General features: G+C 39.1%; 1 protein-coding gene across 2 annotated transcripts; it reads left to right on the plus strand.

Annotated features, from left to right (window-relative positions):
- Window positions 1-290: 290 nt before the first annotated feature.
- Window positions 291-18,538, plus strand: LOC137294682 (galectin-4-like). 2 transcript variants are annotated; one of them, XM_067825753.1, is made up of 9 exons: window positions 291-485; window positions 3,780-3,868; window positions 6,855-7,062; window positions 7,513-7,632; window positions 8,184-8,315; window positions 12,315-12,371; window positions 13,205-13,293; window positions 16,291-16,507; window positions 16,971-18,538. In XM_067825753.1, the coding sequence occupies exons 1-9, from the start codon at window positions 453-455 to the stop codon at window positions 17,085-17,087; spliced, it is 1,062 nt and encodes a 353-aa protein (XP_067681854.1). In that variant the 5' UTR covers window positions 291-452; the 3' UTR covers window positions 17,088-18,538. The 2 variants fall into 2 exon arrangements, with proteins under 2 accessions (XP_067681854.1, XP_067681855.1); XM_067825754.1 differs by lacking the exon at window positions 8,184-8,315 and having other exon boundaries at window positions 309-485.
- Window positions 18,539-19,685: the final 1,147 nt, after the last annotated feature.

Genomic DNA, 19,685 nt, shown 5'->3' on the forward strand with positions numbered 1-19,685 from the left:
AATCGTGATATCGGAATTATATGATAGTTGAGGTTCTGCCTAGATTTAATTTAGTTGTGACTTTAATATAAGACAAAAATATATAAAATAAATATTCAGGAACATATACAGACCAACATGTTGTATTGATCAACGTCCATAGACTTAATTTCCGCCTATCTAGACTTGCCGATGCTAAGGATAGAATTACTTCTCTGACTTGGACCTATCACTGAGAACAGACATGGAGAAAGACTGTACAACCTGAGTTACGCGCTTCCAAGATAACCCCTCGTCAAGTTACGGTCGGCAATCGTCATGTGACCTAGATGTCTATGCGCATATCGACTGCGGCTGTGATTCACTTCCGTGTGTTGACAGTGTATCTTGTGATCACTTCTTATCGTGGTGTCGATTGTTCCGGAGGTAACTGCATTTAGTCGCAAGAAAGCTTGACATCTCACACCGACATCATGGCATACGCTGGAGGAACTATTGTGAACCCGGTACGTTTTAATTATCACTTTCCATCGCTGTACTTTTGTGTATTAGTGAACTAACTTTAATCGTTCAGATAAGGTCAGAATTTCCCTTCTTGGAAGTGGGCGGGGTGGTTCTTGGAACGTGATGGTACCACAGCGTTATTCAACCTTAAATGGGGAACATTGTAAGGAATGGAAAATATTACAGTCAAAGTTAATGGTCGTCCACGAAAACTTACTTTGACCTGTAATTTCAATTTTATTGAATGCGCGAGTCAGCAGAGTATGAGCAGAGAGCATATGATCTATTGTCACTGCCATGAGTGAACGTGTTGTCTCATTGCGAAACTGAAAACCCGTCACACGGACATGACTTAAGAGAGAGAATAAAATCTCAACATGGCGCAACATCATCCTGACCTTTGGACCTCCTCTAGGCTAAAGTTTGTTTGTCTCAAGTGAAATCCAATCTCAAGTGATGGTCAAGGGTTTTGCGTGCCAATGTACATATGAAGGTGTACTTGCATATGAGCTGATAAAGGACTCTTGAATTATGGATTAACACAAAAACAGATAACATAAGGATGATGCATATCATCATCTCCTAATTGTCTTGATTGATGCTTGTGATGTCAATCACTGGATTGTTTGGTTCAGTTATTATACAGACCCTCCTATGACTGAAATATTGCTGTGATAAGCAAAAAGTAAACTTAACTGTTTTACTAATTACTGCCTTGTCGAGCAGCATATCTACCTCTCTACCTGAATCATTTGGCAGCAGTTGAAGCTTTTGGAAATAAGGCGTTTTACAAAGAAGCAAACACCTCTATATACCCTCAAGATACTGGTCCCTGTACAGATGAATTGGCCATAATATACCAACTTAACAAACTGGGGTTAGAATTGGTTTTCAGCAATTTAAAACGTACCTTAAAACAAGAACAGATTTTGAAATGATTCAGGATTGAAACGAAAATTTCATGATCAAAAGATCTGCACATAGTATTAATAATTTTATTATTGCATGCACTCATACAAAACCTACTGCGAACACTGACTGACTTAGATGATGCAAGTCAGCATATTCCAACTGTGTAGTGGGGTGTACCTGATGTCAAACACTGGATTATGTGGTCCAGCTTTGATTATTTACAGACTTTAAGTGGAAAATTACTGGGTATGGCCTTAAAAATTAAAAATCCCTTTTGTTCCCTGCAATCATCGCTATTTTTGGAAGGGAAAAACAATCCTCTTGTGCTTCTGCTTGCAACAGGGATCAATATTACAAGAAAGGATATAAGTTTAAAGTTCTAGGAAGCTGTATTTGTAGGAAGCAGAATAATGTAACCAATATTTCCATCCTCATTAAAACAAACATTACAAGATATGTATTATCAAAACTGGTTCAATATTATTTCATCTTCATCCTTTTTATGTCGTTATAACTTGATAAAATCAGCTATAGAGCCAAAAAAATATCTAACATTATTAGAAAGCAAGGATTTGATAAGAGCCATGTGTAAATTTAGACTTTCCCTACACAATTTCAATGTCAATTTTTCCAGAAGGTATAAACAAGAAGATATTGATTTTATTAAATGTGCCAATTAATGGTAAATTTACTAACATCTCAAAATCCTCTTGTTATACATTCAGTTACAACTTTGTTAAAACATATATTTATTACTAGATAATTATTTTAATTTGTGTTCATGTGACATTATAAACACATTATATATCAACTGTAAATTGGGCCATAAGCCCGTATATAAGTGAATAAAGTGTCTGTCTGCCTGTCTGTCTGAATAAAGTTGATCCAAACAGTGTTTGCAATACTTAAATTTGCCAGCTGGCCATCAGGGCCTCCTGTTGCCATCAGGCTTTATGATATTCAGGCTCTGAATGAAATCTGCAGGTCCATTTAGTGAAAGTCAAACCAATAACAACAAAAACTACACTGTACAGAGTTTCACACTACAATATCAGTTATCCCCGCAGAGAGAAGGGTTTATTTGTTAAAGACTGGTGTTGACATTCTTATGTGCAAAGTGCTGAAATACCAGGAAGTGAAACTGTAGGTTACAGTAACATGATGGATCATGGGTGATTCCTGAAAGTTAATAAAGCAAAACAATATGGGAAAGATTCCAGCTAAAAAAAATCCTGACAGATCATTTACTGTAGGCCACAAGGGCCTGCAAATATTTGAAACTGCTGACCCGATACCCAGTACCATACCAACTGCATTCGGCCTTTCGGCCGGCAATTTATTTGAGCGATGCATCCAAGTAAGGAAGTAGTTCGAAAGTGTGAACAAGTGTGAATAGATCTAATGGGGATGTAATATTTGTCAGAAGTGTTTAGTAAGTTAGGTAATAGAAGGTAAGAAGGGAATGGATTGCTGGGTTTTTATTCAATGCTGTGTGGTTAGTGCAAAACAGGATATAGTATAAGGCTCCCGCTGTCAGTCTGTCTGAATTGGAAGATCTTAAAGGTCACATGCAGCCAAAAAATCAAACATAATTGAAACACAATTATGACATATTCAGGACATATAATATACATTGCGCTTGTAGAAAGACAAATAAAAAACATTATAAGCGTACAATCGCGATTCAGAAGTGGAATATTTTGTACTTGGGCTTACTTCCCTTGAAATGAAGCCCTCGGGAGACCGAACCCAGTCGTAGCGTTTGTGTGTGCACTCAGGTGTAACAACGGCTTCTGATTGCTGGCTCATTTGCTGATACGCTGAGGGCTTGTTGTGAACTTTAGTGAATCATTTGAACTCCTATTTCGCTGGCTTATATTTCCATTGTTTTTTTCAACTTTATAAGTTGATTTGGTATTTTTGATGATTTGTTTCAGTATGTGCATACCAAAAGATCTTGACCTTGATTTCTAGGTCACAGGGGTACATTGTTGTTTTACTCTTGTTAGTGAGATATCTCAAGAACTGCACTGGATTTTCTTCATAATCAACACCAAGCTTTATCTAGGGAAGGCTGAGGGCCCAGTCAGTTTGGGTGACTTTCTTCTTAGACTTTCAATGTCTTGAATGTTTCTCAATAAGCAGTTTCTGTATCACTGATTTTTGCATATTTCGTAAATTCATGTCAAGGTCAAAGTGAGTCTTGAAAATATTTGTATAGATGAACACCTACAGAGCAAGAGAGAGGTTGACAGGTCATGTTTTTGTTGAGATTTAACATCATCTGAAGTTACAACTTTCACTTTCATTCCTTCTTATGTTTGATGTTGTAATTTGTGGTAGGGGATTAAGTCACTGTAGTGACCATGTTTGTGCTGTTTCAGACCATTCCTTACACCTGTCCCATCCCAGGTGGACTTCAGAATGGCAAGATGATCATTGTACAGGGCAACTGTCATCATCACCAAAACAAGTGAGTGTGTTAATGTGTAAAGGTGTATATGTTCTTGACTATGTACAGAGCTAAAGTTACATACAGGGATAGAGCAGCTAACCACATACAGAGGTATTGACTAGCCTGTGAAGATCTGGGTTAGGATTGATCGACATACAGAGGTAAAGGGATTAGCGACATACAGAGGTAGAGGGACTAGCCACATATGTGACAGAGCAACTAGGCACATATAGAGGTGGTGGGACTAGCCACATACAGAGGTAAAGGGATTAGCCACATACAGAGGTAAAGGGATTAGCCACATACAGAGGTAGAGGGACTAGCCACATATGTGACAGAGCAACTAGGCACATATAGAGGTGGTGGGACTAGCCACATACAGAGGTAAAGGGATTAGCCACATACAGAGGTAGAGGGACTAGCCACATATGTGACAGAGCAACTAGGCACATATAGAGGTGGTGGGACTAGCCACATACAGAGGTAAAGGGATTAGCCACATACAGAGGTAGAGGGACTAGCCACATACAGAGGTAGAGGGACTAGCCACATACAGTAGAACACGGATATAGCGAACAAACGGATATAGCGAACAAACGGATATAGCGAACAAATTTAAAAGTCCCGTCAACGGTACCTTTATAATATCATTAAAATTATACGTGAATAACAAACTCGTGAGTAGCGAATTAACAGTTATAGCGAACTGATTTCCTGACCCCAAGCCCAATTAACGACGTGAGTAGCGAACTCACTCAGTGTCAGCTCAGTGTCAACTCAGCGACTTAGCGGTATACATCAACCTTGTTAAACGCAGTTAAGTGTTATATTGTTGAAATTGTTGTGATTGTTAAACATGTTCTAGGTAATGTATTTCAACAATGAAATCAGAATTTAAATGTCAATGTACAAGAATAAAAATATGTAGCCCATGTATATACTTGTCTCTTCATCTCTATAAGCCAATATGGCAGTCAAACGTGAATAACGAACAACGGATATAGCGAACTAAATCCCTTGGTCCCTTGGAGTTCGTTATATCCGTGTTCTACTGTATGTGACAGAGCAACTAGGCACATATAGAGGTGGTTGGACTAGCGACATACAGAGGTAGAGGGATTAGCGACATACAGAGGTAGAAGGACTAGCCACATATGTGACAGAGCAACAAGGCACATATAGAGGTGGTTGGACTAGTGACATACAGAGGTAAAGGGATTAGCGACATACAGAGGTAGAGGGACTAGCCACATATGTGACAGAGCAACTAGGCACATATGGAGGTGGTGGGACTAGCCACATACAGAGGTAAAGGGATTAGCCACATACAGAGGTTTGAAGACTAGCTACATATAGAGGTAGAGGGACTGGCCACATACAGAGGTAAGAGGACTAGCCACATACAGAGGTAAAGGGATTAGCCTCATATAGAGGTAGAGGGACTAGCCACATACAGAGGTAAGAGGACTAGCCACATACAGAGGTAAAGGGATTAGCCTCATATAGAGGTAGAGGGACTAGCCACATACAGAGGTAAAGGGATTAGCCTCATATAGAGGTAGAGGGACTAGCCACATACAGAGGTAAAGGGATTAGCCTCATATAGAGGTAGAGGGACTAGCCACATACAGAGGTAAGAGGACTAGCCACATACAGAGGTAAAGGGATTAGCCTCATATAGAGGTAGAGGGACTAGCCACATACAGAGGTAAAGGGATTAGCCTCATATAGAGGTAGAGGGACTAGCCACATACAGAGGTAAAGGGATTAGCCTCATATAGAGGTAGAGGGACTAGCCACATACAGAGGTAAGAGGACTAGCCACATATGTGACAGAGCAACTAGGCACATATGGAGGTGGTGGGACTAGCCACATACAGAGGTAAAGGGATTAGCCTCATATAGAGGTAGAGGGACTAGCCACATACAGAGGTAAAGGGATTAGCCTCATATAGAGGTAGAGGGACTAGCCACATACAGAGGTAAGAGGACTAGCCACATACAGAGGTAGGAGGCCTAGAACTGGGCGAATTATACGCAAGCTAGTTTAGTTAATTGAGTAATGTATGCAAGTAATTATAGACCTATTGGGTTTTAAGTGATTCTTCTACTGCTTTTTTGTACTCCCAGATTTGTAATTAATTGAGTAAATGGGAATTTTATTGAGTAAAATAGGGACTATTGATGTGTGGAGGAAGAGAGATAAGCCACATACAGATTTAGAGGGATTAGTTACAGAGAGAGGTGGTAGGGACTTGCCACATACAGAGGTAGAGCAACTAGTCATACACAGAAATGTGACAGTAACTAGCCACATAAAGCATTATCTTACCTCACACATAAATGTCGTTTTCTGATTGGCTGAACGTTCCTCTGTTATTTTCAATGTACTCCGCTTACAAGTGTGTTTGATTGCAATACACCTGTCTGCCAATAGCAGCTCATTCGGTACTTCGTGGTAGTTACTTTTTTATCTAAAAAGATTAAATGATACATGGAAATTACCTGTTTTGCGAATGGAAATCAATGGAAGGGAGATAACTCTAGATCTGTTTTTCTTGTGTTGTCCACAAAATCTAGTGATGCCTCGAATATATTTGACTCTCTTTCCAAGAATTAAATTTTGACATAACGTTCAAATGTAGTCCCTGTGAAAATTAAGAAGGGAATTACATCGCGGCGACTTTACTAAGACAATACTCACAGGAAAAAACCCAGCAAGATGCAAGATTCAAATCATTCGATTCACACAGGTTGACTGAAGTGTACGATCTGATACCCATGCTTCAAATAGCTCAAAATTAACATTGACGTGTTTGATAAGTTAAATACATTCTTCACTGGTCCCTTGGATACCATGGGTTGAGGTTTCTTTGGTGTTTGTTTATGTTGTACGATAAACAAGTATCAAGGGTGCGTCAACTCATGCCCCCTTCATGACCAGTTACAAGTTATAATGTAGCGAATAGCAACATACACTAACATGACGGCATGGATGTTACAGCTTTGCCATCAACCTGAGTGTGAGCCCCCAGATTAGCCCCTTACCTGACACTGCCCTCCACTTCAATGTGAGATTCAACGAGAACGCCATTGTCCGGAACTCCCAGCAGTACAATGCATGGGGACAGGAGGAGAGGACAGGGGGGATGCCGCTCCGGAAGGGGACCCCATTTGAAATCATCATCCTGGCGGATCCTCATCACTATAAGGTAAATTCATTGACCACTTTGGTTGAAGGGCGCTAAAATGTATGGACAAATTAGTTAAGCATGTAAATTTACCTTATGTATACATGTTACCCCTCAGAATTCTGCGTGAATTGGGGATGTTTTGCTTCAAGAGAGAAGTGAAGTAAATCATCATAAGGATGTGGAGTTTTGCGTACAATAGCATCAGTGACAGATTTATTACAAAGTTGTAAAAAATGATTATTATAATAATAATTCATTAATATAGTGCCTCGTATCCATCTGAGTAGTTGCTTACAGTAATTAGAATCTGATTACTATTACCCAGGATAACCCACGCTGCCTGTTAGGCGCTAGAAGGTTATAGTCACACAACTTTATCCAACTGATAAACTCATGTTTGTTTATTACGTTAATTAAATATGGATTTACAAATTGTTGAAAAATCACAAAGTAGCTTTGTCTCCACAGATTTCCATCAACGGCCGCCACTTTGCCAACTTCCGTCACCGCATCCCCAAGGAGAGTGCGCAGTACCTGATCATCTCTGGCGAGGTCAACGTCAGCTACGTCAAGTTTGAGGGTGGTGCAGTAAGTCATCATCATCATCATGGAAATGTTACTATCACTACGGCAAGAATGTTTCTCTTTTCCTTGCCAATTCTGCCCCAGGTGCTGCTGCATGAAAGTCTGCCTTCCTGGCACCATACAACAAAGTATACCCTGGTTTACGTTACAAGACAGGATGACCACAGTGGTGGTGCCAGAGTATTGATACGCTGCCATCTGATAGCAGACATACTTAATTGGTCATACAAGCTTTGTTATTTGAAGGGGATTTACCTCCAGTGTTTATGATCAGCAAATTCATATTGATTTCTAAAGGGATAATTTTTGGTGTATCATTTCAAATGAAGTGACTGTCATTTCAACGTGTTTTTGGGATGAACTGAACTTGAATGTGTGAATACTTATGCAAATATCTGTTAGAGAGGTCTATATTGACAGAATGATCTTGCATAGCAAATAAGTGAGAAATATGATTGGATAATTCTACAAATATTGTTTTCAATAGTTATGGCTTTAATGTGTTAATATAATATTTGGAAATGAATTGAATTGCACACTCTTTCCATTTCAAGCCTATTATGCCACCACACTACCAACCCCCTCCTCCAGGATACGCCCCTCCTGGCTATGCCCCTGCCAAACCTGGCTTTGCACCCCCTGCAGGTGCGTCAATGTACATCGCAGGGCAACCCATGATCCCAGGGGTAAGACGCACGGTCACCACATAGAGTAGTTACACAGCTCATGATGTCATTGAAGTAAACTTGTTGGTGCAATGTACGTTCTGTACCCTTTGATCAAGTTCGAATTGACAGAAAACTGAATCTGAGAAACTTCATTAATTCTCCAGCTTTGTTGGACAAATTGTTATGAAGGAAGGAAATTCAAATATAGTTAGAGTACCAGGAATTTATTTATTAGAATAGTTTGATAATTGATTTGACACAACCAAATGTTGTAAAAATTAGCAAAAGCGGTTTTGTAAGAATTGAATGGGGGAAACTAATGTAAGTGTGAAGCTTTGGGCAGCATACATACAGTATGTGACATCAATGTGAGATACCCATCCGCTGTCATAGCTGCATCTGTTTACCCTTAAATATCTGGGTCCTCAGTAAACCCATGTTTGTCAAAACAGGACACTATCAGGATCGGGTGGTAAGACTCACTGACTTGGTTGACCATGTTTGTCAAAACAGGAGACTATAAGGATTGGGTGGTAAGACTCACTGACCTGGTTGACCATGTTTGTCAAAACAGGAGACTATCAGGATCGGGTGGTAAGACTCACTGACTTGGTTGACATGTCTCATCGTATCCCAATGGTCAATCTATGCTCATGATGTTGATCACTGGATTGTCTGGTCCAGACTCATTTATTTACAGGCTGCCTCCCTATTGCTGAGTGCAGCGTTAAACAACAAACCAACAAACCAACCAAGCATTTCTTTAATTGAGGACATAAAAGAATTAATGTAACCATACCTTCATTTGTTATTAATGGTATATTATTTCACCGCGAATGGAAGAAATTTTCTCTATGAGAGCAAGCACAATTTTGTTGTGATAGAAGGATACAGATCAGATAGTGCACCTTCAAGATGTGTTCGACAAATCAATGCAGTGTCTTTTAATCAATATGAACTTAGTCATGAAAAAGTGTGGAAATTCTGATCTAAGTAGTTAATGATGTATTCTATGATATTGGTGTTTAAGTACAAGTGAACTCATCCATGTAATAATTTATGAAATCATAAAAAACACTGATTTGCTGGTAATTGAAATTTGTTAATATTATTGTGGTGGTGTGGCAAATGTTCATCTGACCCTCATTCTTTTATACTGTGTAATTATCTGTATAATACAGAGTTTTCAGTGTTGTTTTCTGTCTGAATTAACGGCATTCCTGCATGTTACACTGCATGTTTGTGCCCCCAAAAGATCTTATTTAATCCTTGTTGCATTCTTCTTCATCGTTCATAATGGATCTTTACTTACCAGAGCTAATTTCCTGAATTTGTGTTTTGGCTTATGAAAGACTGTCTTTGTTCAAGCAATATTCTTTCATCATTGTGCTTGATGAGAGCTTTACTTATCAGAGCATGATGAATTTGTCTTTGCTTGAGAAGGACTGGATGAATTCTTGCAGTATCTCCCAGCTTTGCATTCTGCCTAAACTAATCATGAGCTAACATGTTTACTGTTTGTGCTAAGCAGGTGCTTCTAGTAATCTGTAACATGTTAGTTGTTGAACTTCGATCCCTAACATTTGACCTTTGAAATGTACCTAGAGTAATACAGAAGTGGGCATCGTTAACATGCTCCCTTGTTGTGAGTCTTGGTTAGAGTGTCATGTTACTAACGAATGTGCATTTTGTATGAGGTCAAGTCATGGAGAGGTTGGACACATGATTCAGTTGGTTTTCATTGTAACTCGAAGTTGCTCATGATGTTAATCACTGGTTCATCATATTGAGGCATGACTCTACAGAGCAAAGACCATTAATAGATGGTCTCTGCCAAGAGTACATACATTTTGACAGTTGCTGATTTTTGAGTTGAAGTCACTATCACTTTAATCTAAATTTTAACTGTTCCTTGTCATTTGTCTCAAGATATTTGATTATAGATGACCTCTGAACAACCTTTCACCTGACTGATCAGAGAATATGCAAATGTGTTTTCTAATCATGCAGTCGTAAAGCGAAGAATCCTTCTTTGGAAATACTGCCATACATTTTCGGCAAGCTGTTACTCATTCAAGAATTATTTTTTTTCAGTTGCAAATATTGCAATCAAGAATTTTGTCAAAATACTTTTCAGTATGACAGTTGTTACAAAAGCAAGAAAGCTGCTGTCCCATTGGCTAATATCAGCTTACTCCTAGTCATTCATTGGCCCATTAAAAACTGTGAAAAGTCATTCTGATGTGATTAACAATGGGATTTTGTTACATCTTAGTGTAGTGGTAGTGCAGTCTAAGTAAACCTACTATCAATATTCATTACACTCCTCTACTGAGTCTATCAAACCCCAGTTGTGTTAGGTGGCCTTTGAGATTGACCAGTTAGAACACAGCTTTCAAAATTGCGAAAGTGGATATTCACACGTGCTGTTTATGTGGAAGTCGCGGTGGCTGAGCGGGCTAGGCGGCTGACTTTGTGTGCTGGCGATTAGGTGCCTGACTCTGAGGGTGCGGGTCAAATCCCGGATGGGACTCAACCGAAAAAGTACTAGAATTTGTACTTTACTAAGAAAGTGAAATCCCAAATATGACATATGTTGCATTTGACCACTTTCTAAATGGCATCGTGTAATCGTGCTGTTTATACTTTTACCTAAAACATGTTTGTACCTGAACGATTCCGCATGCTTTTTTCTGGGTAATGCACAGTCAACAGTGAGTAAACTGTCACTGAAAGTAAAGTTTTTTTCCAATAATCCAAGATGTCAGCTTGCGGAAATATTAGCTAATGGTAACCATGTCATCAGAAAGCCCTAAGTATATATACTGCAGACCAAATACCCGTGTTTTATGCGTATTTTTGTTTCTTGAGGGACCAGTCCCACCAAACCCTCAACAATAGCTGTTGTCCAACTGGTTAAATCCATGGGGGCCATCTCGCATTTGATTGGATGGTCACAGGTTGCTCAAAGGTTAGCTGACGCAACCTCCTACTAGGGTTTATTAGACTCAGTAGTGGAGTGTGATGAATAATAACGAGATTAAGTATACTTACACTGGTGGTAGTGAAGACTGAAACCTTATTGGAATGTGGTTGGACAACAATTAATATCACCCAAATGTAACTGCATGCTAACATATTATATATATGCTTGTTCACCTAGTCTTCACAACACTGTAGTTCAAGTTGTTATCCAGTGACATCTGACAGGTTCCATGAGAGCTATATCATGTACGGAAATGCAACTTGCTTTGTTTAATTGTCTCCCTTAGTTTCATCAGGATCTTCTCATTGGTTCAGTTTCTAGAGTAGACCTGATGATGATCCCAAGTCAGTTCATGATAATTCTTGCATGGTTGGCTTTTAGTAGCCATAATACCTTTTTTAACACAGAGTGATATCATGTCATATCATGTGCCATGTATGTGTCATGTATGTGACAAGTGTGTACTATGTACGTGACATGTATGTGACATATATGTGCCACTATTGTGTACAGTCAAGTCTCTTTAATCCGACATTGTCTGGTGCAAAGCATTTGTCGGATTCTGGAGGACTAAATAATTGAGACTAAATTACATTTATTCAATATGTTACCAATAAAAGCATCGGTTAAAGTGGATAATCAGATAAATGGAGGTGAAATTAATGAGACTTGACTGTATGTGACAAGCATGGGACATGCACGTAACACGTATGTGACAAGTATGTGACAAGTACGTGGCATGTATGTGGCATATATGTGACAAGTACGTGGCATGTATGTGACAAGTATGTGACAAGTACGTGGCATGTACGTGACATGTACGTGGCATGTATGTGGCATGTATGTGACATGTATATGACATGTATATGACATGTATGTGACAAGTATGTGGCATGTATGTGGCAGGGATGTGACAAGTATATGACATGTATGTGACATGTACGTGGCATGTATGTGACAAGTATGTGACATGTATATGACAAGTATATGACATGTATGTGACATGTATGCTATTGTGTGTGTTTGTACAGAGCCCAGCACCAGCCCCTCCCTCATATCCAGGTGGTGTACAACCCATCTACAACCCGGTAAGTTGTGAAAAACTGAATGATTTAAAACACATTAACCCATTCCAGATTAGAGTAGGACCCCAGCAACCATATATGGTTGAGTTGACTCCATGGATCAGTGAACTAAATTATTACATGAGGGAGTGTTAATTATTTATGGCTACAGGAGGGTGATGGTGATTCTTACAGAGTTGCATGTTCATTGTTAGTGACAACCGCCCCACTTCACCACCCCCACACCAAATTAAAATCAATGAACTCCCCCTCCAGAGCATGTGTACAAAATTAACGACCCCTCCGACATTCCCAAAACAACAAAATGGGTGACACTCCACGCTGCCATCCCCAACCCCCTCTTAGCCTCTTAGAATCATCACCACCCCTAGCCATAAATTATGAATGGTTCAGTAATCTGTTATTGATGTAGGGATGGTGACTTGTGTGTCACTATATCCTGACAATAGTAGTCTCTGCTCATAACGTCAGTCACTGGTTTGTGTACTTCAGACTTGTTTATGTATAGACTGCCATTTATCACAGAAATGTTGCTGAGTGTGGCACAAATTTGAACAAATATTCAACATCATACACAACAACACTTTTCACTCTATGGATCAATATGTCTTCACATGTAATTCAAAACATCTGCTTTATGTATTGTGTTCAGCTGCTACAGTTTGATGTTTTGAATTAATATGATTATTATTCAGTCTTGCCTTGAATTTATGTTGCTGTACTTAATATCCAGCTTGTGTGAGGTAGCCTAGTGCCTAATGTGTCCACTTCAGACATTTAAGACCCGGGTTTGGTGTAAATGATCGGAATAGTTGTACATTGTACATCTCTTGCAGCCTGTGCCTTTCACAACCAGCATTCCAGGTGGGATCTACCCTGGCCGTATGATTTACATCAGTGGAATCCCCAACCCTAATGTATCTCGGTGAGTTTACTCCTTGATATGCAGCACTCTCGTGGAGACCCCCATCCTTATGTCTTCCGTACATCGACCTGTGAGGGTCCAGGGTTGAATAGACCTTCAGCGCAACCCATGCCTGTCATAAAAGGCGACTATGCTTGTTGTAAGAGGTGACTAACAGGGTTGGGTGGTCAGGCTTGCTTGTTGACACATGTCATCAGTTCCCAGTTGCGTAAATCAATGCTCCTGCTGTTGATCACTGGACAAGCTAAGTAAACTTGGCCTCAGTGGATTTCGTTACACTCCACCACTGAGTCTAACAAAACCTAGTAGAAGGTAACCTTTAAACGACCAATGACCGTCCAATCAAACACGAGACGGTTAAAGAGATTTAGCCAGTCAGACAATGGCTACCATTTAGGGATCAGAGGGACTTAATATTATATATAGTCTGGTTCATAATTATTGAGAATTTTTCTTCTTACTTTGAGCTATCCTAACACCTCAACTGATTCACTGATACTTAAAACTAAGTAATGGTATAAGGGAGGTAACTCATCTTGGCCTACTGAGTATAGTACAATTAGAGTTACCTCCCCTGAATTTGTAGCAGACGTCATTTTCCTCAGCACTGTCAACAATGTCTGCTGAAGATAAAAGAAGGTTGATTTTTGAGTTGTGTAATCAAGGAATTGATGATGTAAATACATTGGCAGAGAGAACAGGAACTCCTCTTTCTACTGTGTATAGGATTAGAAGAATTTTAAAGAGGGAAAGGATTTTGGGCACCAGAAAGGAGCAGGGAGACCCAGAAAATTGGACTTCTCAGATCGCGTCCGACTGGGAATTTTAGCGTCTAAAAAGCAAAGGGCAAGCATCTCCAACATCAGGTATGAAATGATAGAAAGGGGATCAACAGTTGTATCAAAATCTACAGTTAGAAGAAATTTGATTGATCTTGGATGGGAGAAAAACACTGGAATTCCTTCTCCTCTCATGAAACAAGAACATAAAGACAGGCGTGTTGAGTGGTGTTTGGCACATGAAAACTTTGACTGGGAAAATGTGATTTTTACTGATGAAAACTCAATATGGGTATATCCCAATAATGTGAAAATATGGACAAAGTCTGCGTCAGCACCGTTGTATCGACGACCTAAATACAGCCCAAAGTTTCATGTATGGGGAGGGATATCCTTATTAGGAACGACCCCGCTGTGTGTGTTTGAGGGAAATCTGACAAGTCAACGCTACACAAACATATTAGATAATTTTCTCCTTCCAAGTGCACATGTGTTTTATGGAAATGACTGGATTTTGCAGCAAGATAATGATCCTAAACACACCGCAAAACATGCCAAGCAGTGGTTTCAGGAGAAAAATGTGACTGCATTACCATTTCCTGCGTATAGTCCTGACTTAAATCCCATTGAGAACATTTGGGGGATGATGAAGGAATGTGTGAATCAAAAGGGGTTGACAAAAATTGAAGACATGAAGAGAGAAGTGGTCCGATACTGGGACAGCATAACTCACGAGACACTAACCTCTCTGATAGGAAGTATGCCTACCCGTCTTAGACTGTGCCGTGAAGCTCAAGGAGACTTGATAAAATATTAAATTGTTACCTACACAACATGAAAAGGTCAGTTCACTTTCACAATACATTCAATTTTATCTGATTTGTTCTCGTTTAATAATATGAAATGCTTAAGCTATTCTCAATAATTTTGAACCATACTGTAAAGATAATATTTCCACAAGATAACATCCTTGAATATTGCCAGAAACATTATTTTAAGCGACTGTTTACTCACCATTGTCATGGTTGTACGTACACCGTGTGAATCACCTCGTAGCGAGCGTACGCTGAATAGCATTCGGAATCGCTCGGGTACGAACCTTATCGAGATAAAAAGTTAAAAAGGTATGTGCGAATGTGCATTTTGGTAAGCTGTATTCTGATTGGTCAATATCAAAGGTTACCTGATGCGACCTCCCTTAAGGTTTTGTTAGACTCAGTAGTGGAGTGTAACGAAAAGTTCTGAAGATAAGTTTACTTAGACTGGATCACTGGATTGTCTGGTCTAGACTTAATCATTACAGACCACTGCCATACAGCTGGAATATTACTGAGTGCGGTGTACAGCTAAACTCAGTCACTCTTCAGTAAGTCTATACCCTGACTATGTGGCACACCAGTAGAGACCCCAATTCAGATGTCTTCAGTAAGTCAATACACTGACCTTGTGGGACACCAGTAGAGACCCCCATCAAGATGTCTTCAGTAAATCAATACATTGACCTAATGGGACACCAGTAGTGACCCCCATCCAGATATCTTTAGTAAATCAATACATTGACCTTGTGGGACACCAATGGAAACCCCCATCCTGATGTCTTCAGATTATCCTCACATTCCTCAGGGGCTGTGGTGTGGTATAATGGGTAAGGCACTTGCTTGTCACACTGAAGACCCAGGTTTGATTCCCCACATGGGTACAATGTGTGAATCTCATTTCTAGCGTCGTCCTTGCTATGAAATTACTGGAATATTGCTAAGACTGGTGTAAAACCATACTCAATCACTCACACACATTGCTCAATCGTTATGCTCTCAGTCCACGGCTTACCATGTTAGACTCTGTCAGTTGCAGACTGCTATATGCAGACACTGTGTATTTTCTCCGTGAACATTATGTAAACTCAAGCTCTTTTCCTGGAAGAAGTCTTTTCCACAGTATTTTGTGTGAACAGTTTTAGTGCAAGTGGAAGGAAATGAATGAATTAGCCTTTAAATATTTAAAATATTCTCATGGAAAGATTTGAACTGCATTTGGTGACAGAATGGATCATTGTTTGGTTCTGCACTTGAATTGTAGTTATCTGCCCTTGGCATGTACATGGAGAGGGCAGACATAATTCTAGACATTTGGATGTGGCAGTTTCTAGAAGTAAGGCTGTACCTGTGATAAGGTCAACAAAACACTTCACTCATTCTGAGTTTCTATCTGGTTGTAGATTCACAGTAAACCTGATGTGTGGCCCGAGTGAGCAAGGGGACATAGGCTTGCACTTTGATGTGAGATTCAACTATGGCGGCGCCTACAACCAGACTGTGAGGACCCACAAAGTCGGCAGCTCTTGGGGAACTGAGGAGAAACACCAGAATTACTTTCCGTTTATTCCAAATGCCAACTTCGACATGATCATCCTCATTGAACAAGCCAGCATTAAGGTGAAACAATTAGATGTTTTCAAGTGCAAATCTTCCTCAAGAAAGAGTATTTGATGTTGGCCTTGTGTTTATGTAGTCTGAAGTAAAGATGTGAAAAGAAACCGTCGTTTTGATGAAATGTGGTCATTCTCTATACTGAGGGGCCATAACTCTTGTTATACTTTCACAATAAGTTAACCACATTTTTTTGATATGCTGTGATTGGATGTTGGACTCTTGAGACTTTGGGTTCGAATCCCAGATAGGCCTCAAATTAAAGTATTAGAATAGATACTTTACAAAAAAAAGTTTTATCCTGAATATAATATGTAGAACATATCTTGTACCCAGTAGGATGAGATGTTAATGTGAACGGACAACTACAAGAATCCATGGAGCACCATAAGTGTGCTATGGGATGTAGATTTGGTAGGCAATGAAATACCTCTTTATAACCTGCTAACTTCAGGCCCCTGTATTTCAGATTGCTGTCAACAACCAACATTTCTGTGAGTTCAATCACAGGATCCAGCCTCTTAGCAGGGTCGACTTCCTGAATGTCAATGGTGACGTCCGTCTGACATCAGTCAAGATTCAGTAGGTCACCTGACCATGTGATGAGGGGACACTAGAGGAGTGGACACTGGCTAAAGATCACACTGCCGTACAGTTGGAACAACTCTTTAGTTGACTGCTGAAGGTGCTAGTTCCCTGTCCTTTGTGATGTTTCCGGCCTGGTTTAAATGCAATAATCAACAAATATCATCAAATTTTACGTAACATCTCATTTGATTTGTTATTACCAAAGTCAATTTTACCCAAGTCATGTAGATATGAGTTATTGAAGACAAAGGAAATGTTATGAATTTGGTGTGGTCATGGTTCAAGTGGTGTTCAGAAGTTCATGGAGATAGTAGCTCAGATGGTAGCTCATGAACCTTCAGTTGTTTGTTAATGAAATCTTATTTGTGTCTGTTGGTTGTTATGTTTGTTGTATTTAGGTTACCCTTGTGTCTTAGGTTGCAGCATTCTTTGATCTATCTGTTTTAAGTTTTCTTAGCAATATTTGTTCTGCAGAATTACTCCATAGAAATATGTTGCCTTGTCCTACAATGTTAAATGGGTGAAATATGAGAATTACAGTCACCTTGGATTTAAAATGTACAACAATGTACCCAGGGTATACATTGTACATACCAATGACTTACAGTATGCATTAGTTAAAAAGATTATACATTATACAAGAGAGTTTCAGTGAACAACAGCATGAGTATCCGGGACTGTAGTTTCCAGACAGTGTTCTACCACAGAGGTATCTAGTTACCTTTGCTTGTCTCGCTCTAAGTCATGCATTATATTTTAGTGTAGATGTAGACACCCTTATCATGTCAGTGTACTGGATGTAAATCTGATTTGTAGATACTGTTATCTTTAACGAAGGGTCTTGGGTCATTGTTGTGTTCACAAGGGAGGAGGCCACAGTTTGTTGTACATTTACACTATAGCTTTCACTAGCAATATGATGGATTTTCATGTTTTTCATAATATTGTTATGTAATTCGTGAAATATTTCTTATAAATTTTGAGAAATTTCTGTGATACAGTCACCTGAACAGGATTTTCTTCATTAGTGCCATGAAGTTCTGATTTATAGTGTATATGGTATTACCAAGTTGTACAATGTACAAGAATGTTGCAGTGTTATTCACTGTACAAGAATGTTACCTTGATCCTATAGCATGCACCAGATCACTGTTTCATCTTTAATACCCCAATATTGATTTGTATTTTTTGAGCAAGTAATTATGTTTTTTAAATAATATTGTAAATATTTCTATTGCTTAGTAAAGATTTTATTTTATTTTATGTTTACATTGTGGTCAAAGTCGGTGAAAGTACATGCTCAAGGTATTGTATGGTACATTTTGACAAAACTGATGTGGTGCACAGTACTTGTTTGCATTGTTTTATTTTCAGCATTCATGTTTTTAGCCTCTTATGTTCTAATCATATGGGATCAGTAATAAATGATTAATTTCCTGTTGCACCAAACATGGCGTATCTTGTGTTTTTGTGCGGGAAAATTGTTCAGTCGGAGACCCTGTATGGTTCTCTGGCTCAGACAGACGTTTTAACAATGTATAGTCAAGGAGACTGTTTTAGATTATCCCTGGTTTAGTCAACCAGTATTAGCAGTCTTAGTAAACTTAGTCTCAGTATTATTCATTTCGGGATGGCCTAAAAGTTGTTGTGGGCCGGGCCGAGGTGGGCCAAGTATATTATTAGCTAATAAGTCTATTAACGAACGCCATGCCTACAATGTGGTTACACACTCATTGATAATAATAATGATGGTAAAAGCTCTGCGCGTAATGCCCACCCCAATCAAAAGCTAAAATGGCATACCTCACGCTAAATATGCAGTGAACAACAGTTATAAGAAAAAATCAATCAACTTATTTCAGTGTTGGAATATTAGACTGGAGGGTGGAAGTATTTTATGAAAAAGGGGAGAGGGTAGGGGGTTGCTTTGAGCAGGAACTCTCTACATGATGATCAATCGAAAGCCACGGCCGCGTCCCATAATATATTTTCTTGATTTTTTTTATTAAAGCAATGGCAATGTTTTACAAGTATATGTTTGGAAAACAACAAATGACAGACTGAATTACAATGTACAACATATGGAATTTAAAGCAGGAGGAGAACATACACAGGAAAGGAGAGTTAGGGAAGAAGAGGCAGGCAAGGTGAGAGAGTACAGAGTGCAGAATAGGAAAACTCACCACATCAAATTGTTGGTTTAATCATTTAGAAAAAGGCTTAACCATTTTCTTTTGAAATCTGGGTGATCTTCACCGAATATATATTTTTCCAAATGATAGTGATTTTTTTATGGAATAGAAAAGTTGATCGAAATGTAATTTCGCAGGGGATATCTAGTTCTATGGATATATTGCTTGTTGATAGTAAAAATGTGGTTTACTAATACACTTGCCTCAGGGCCCCCCAGTAAAAACAGTAATATCAATGTTGAGACCAGTGTCAGTCTTCAAATTGTACCAGTTTACTAACTGGGAGATAAAATTTGAGTTTTCTCACATAAAAAGAATAAGTGCTCGAGTGTTTCTATTTCTCTACCACACAGAGTGCAAAGGTCATCCTGATTAATTCCTCTTCTACAAAGAAATGCCTTCAT

This window comes from Haliotis asinina, chromosome 8, assembly GCF_037392515.1.
Source record: "Haliotis asinina isolate JCU_RB_2024 chromosome 8, JCU_Hal_asi_v2, whole genome shotgun sequence".
In the NCBI taxonomy this organism is placed as follows: domain Eukaryota; kingdom Metazoa; phylum Mollusca; class Gastropoda; order Lepetellida; family Haliotidae; genus Haliotis; species Haliotis asinina.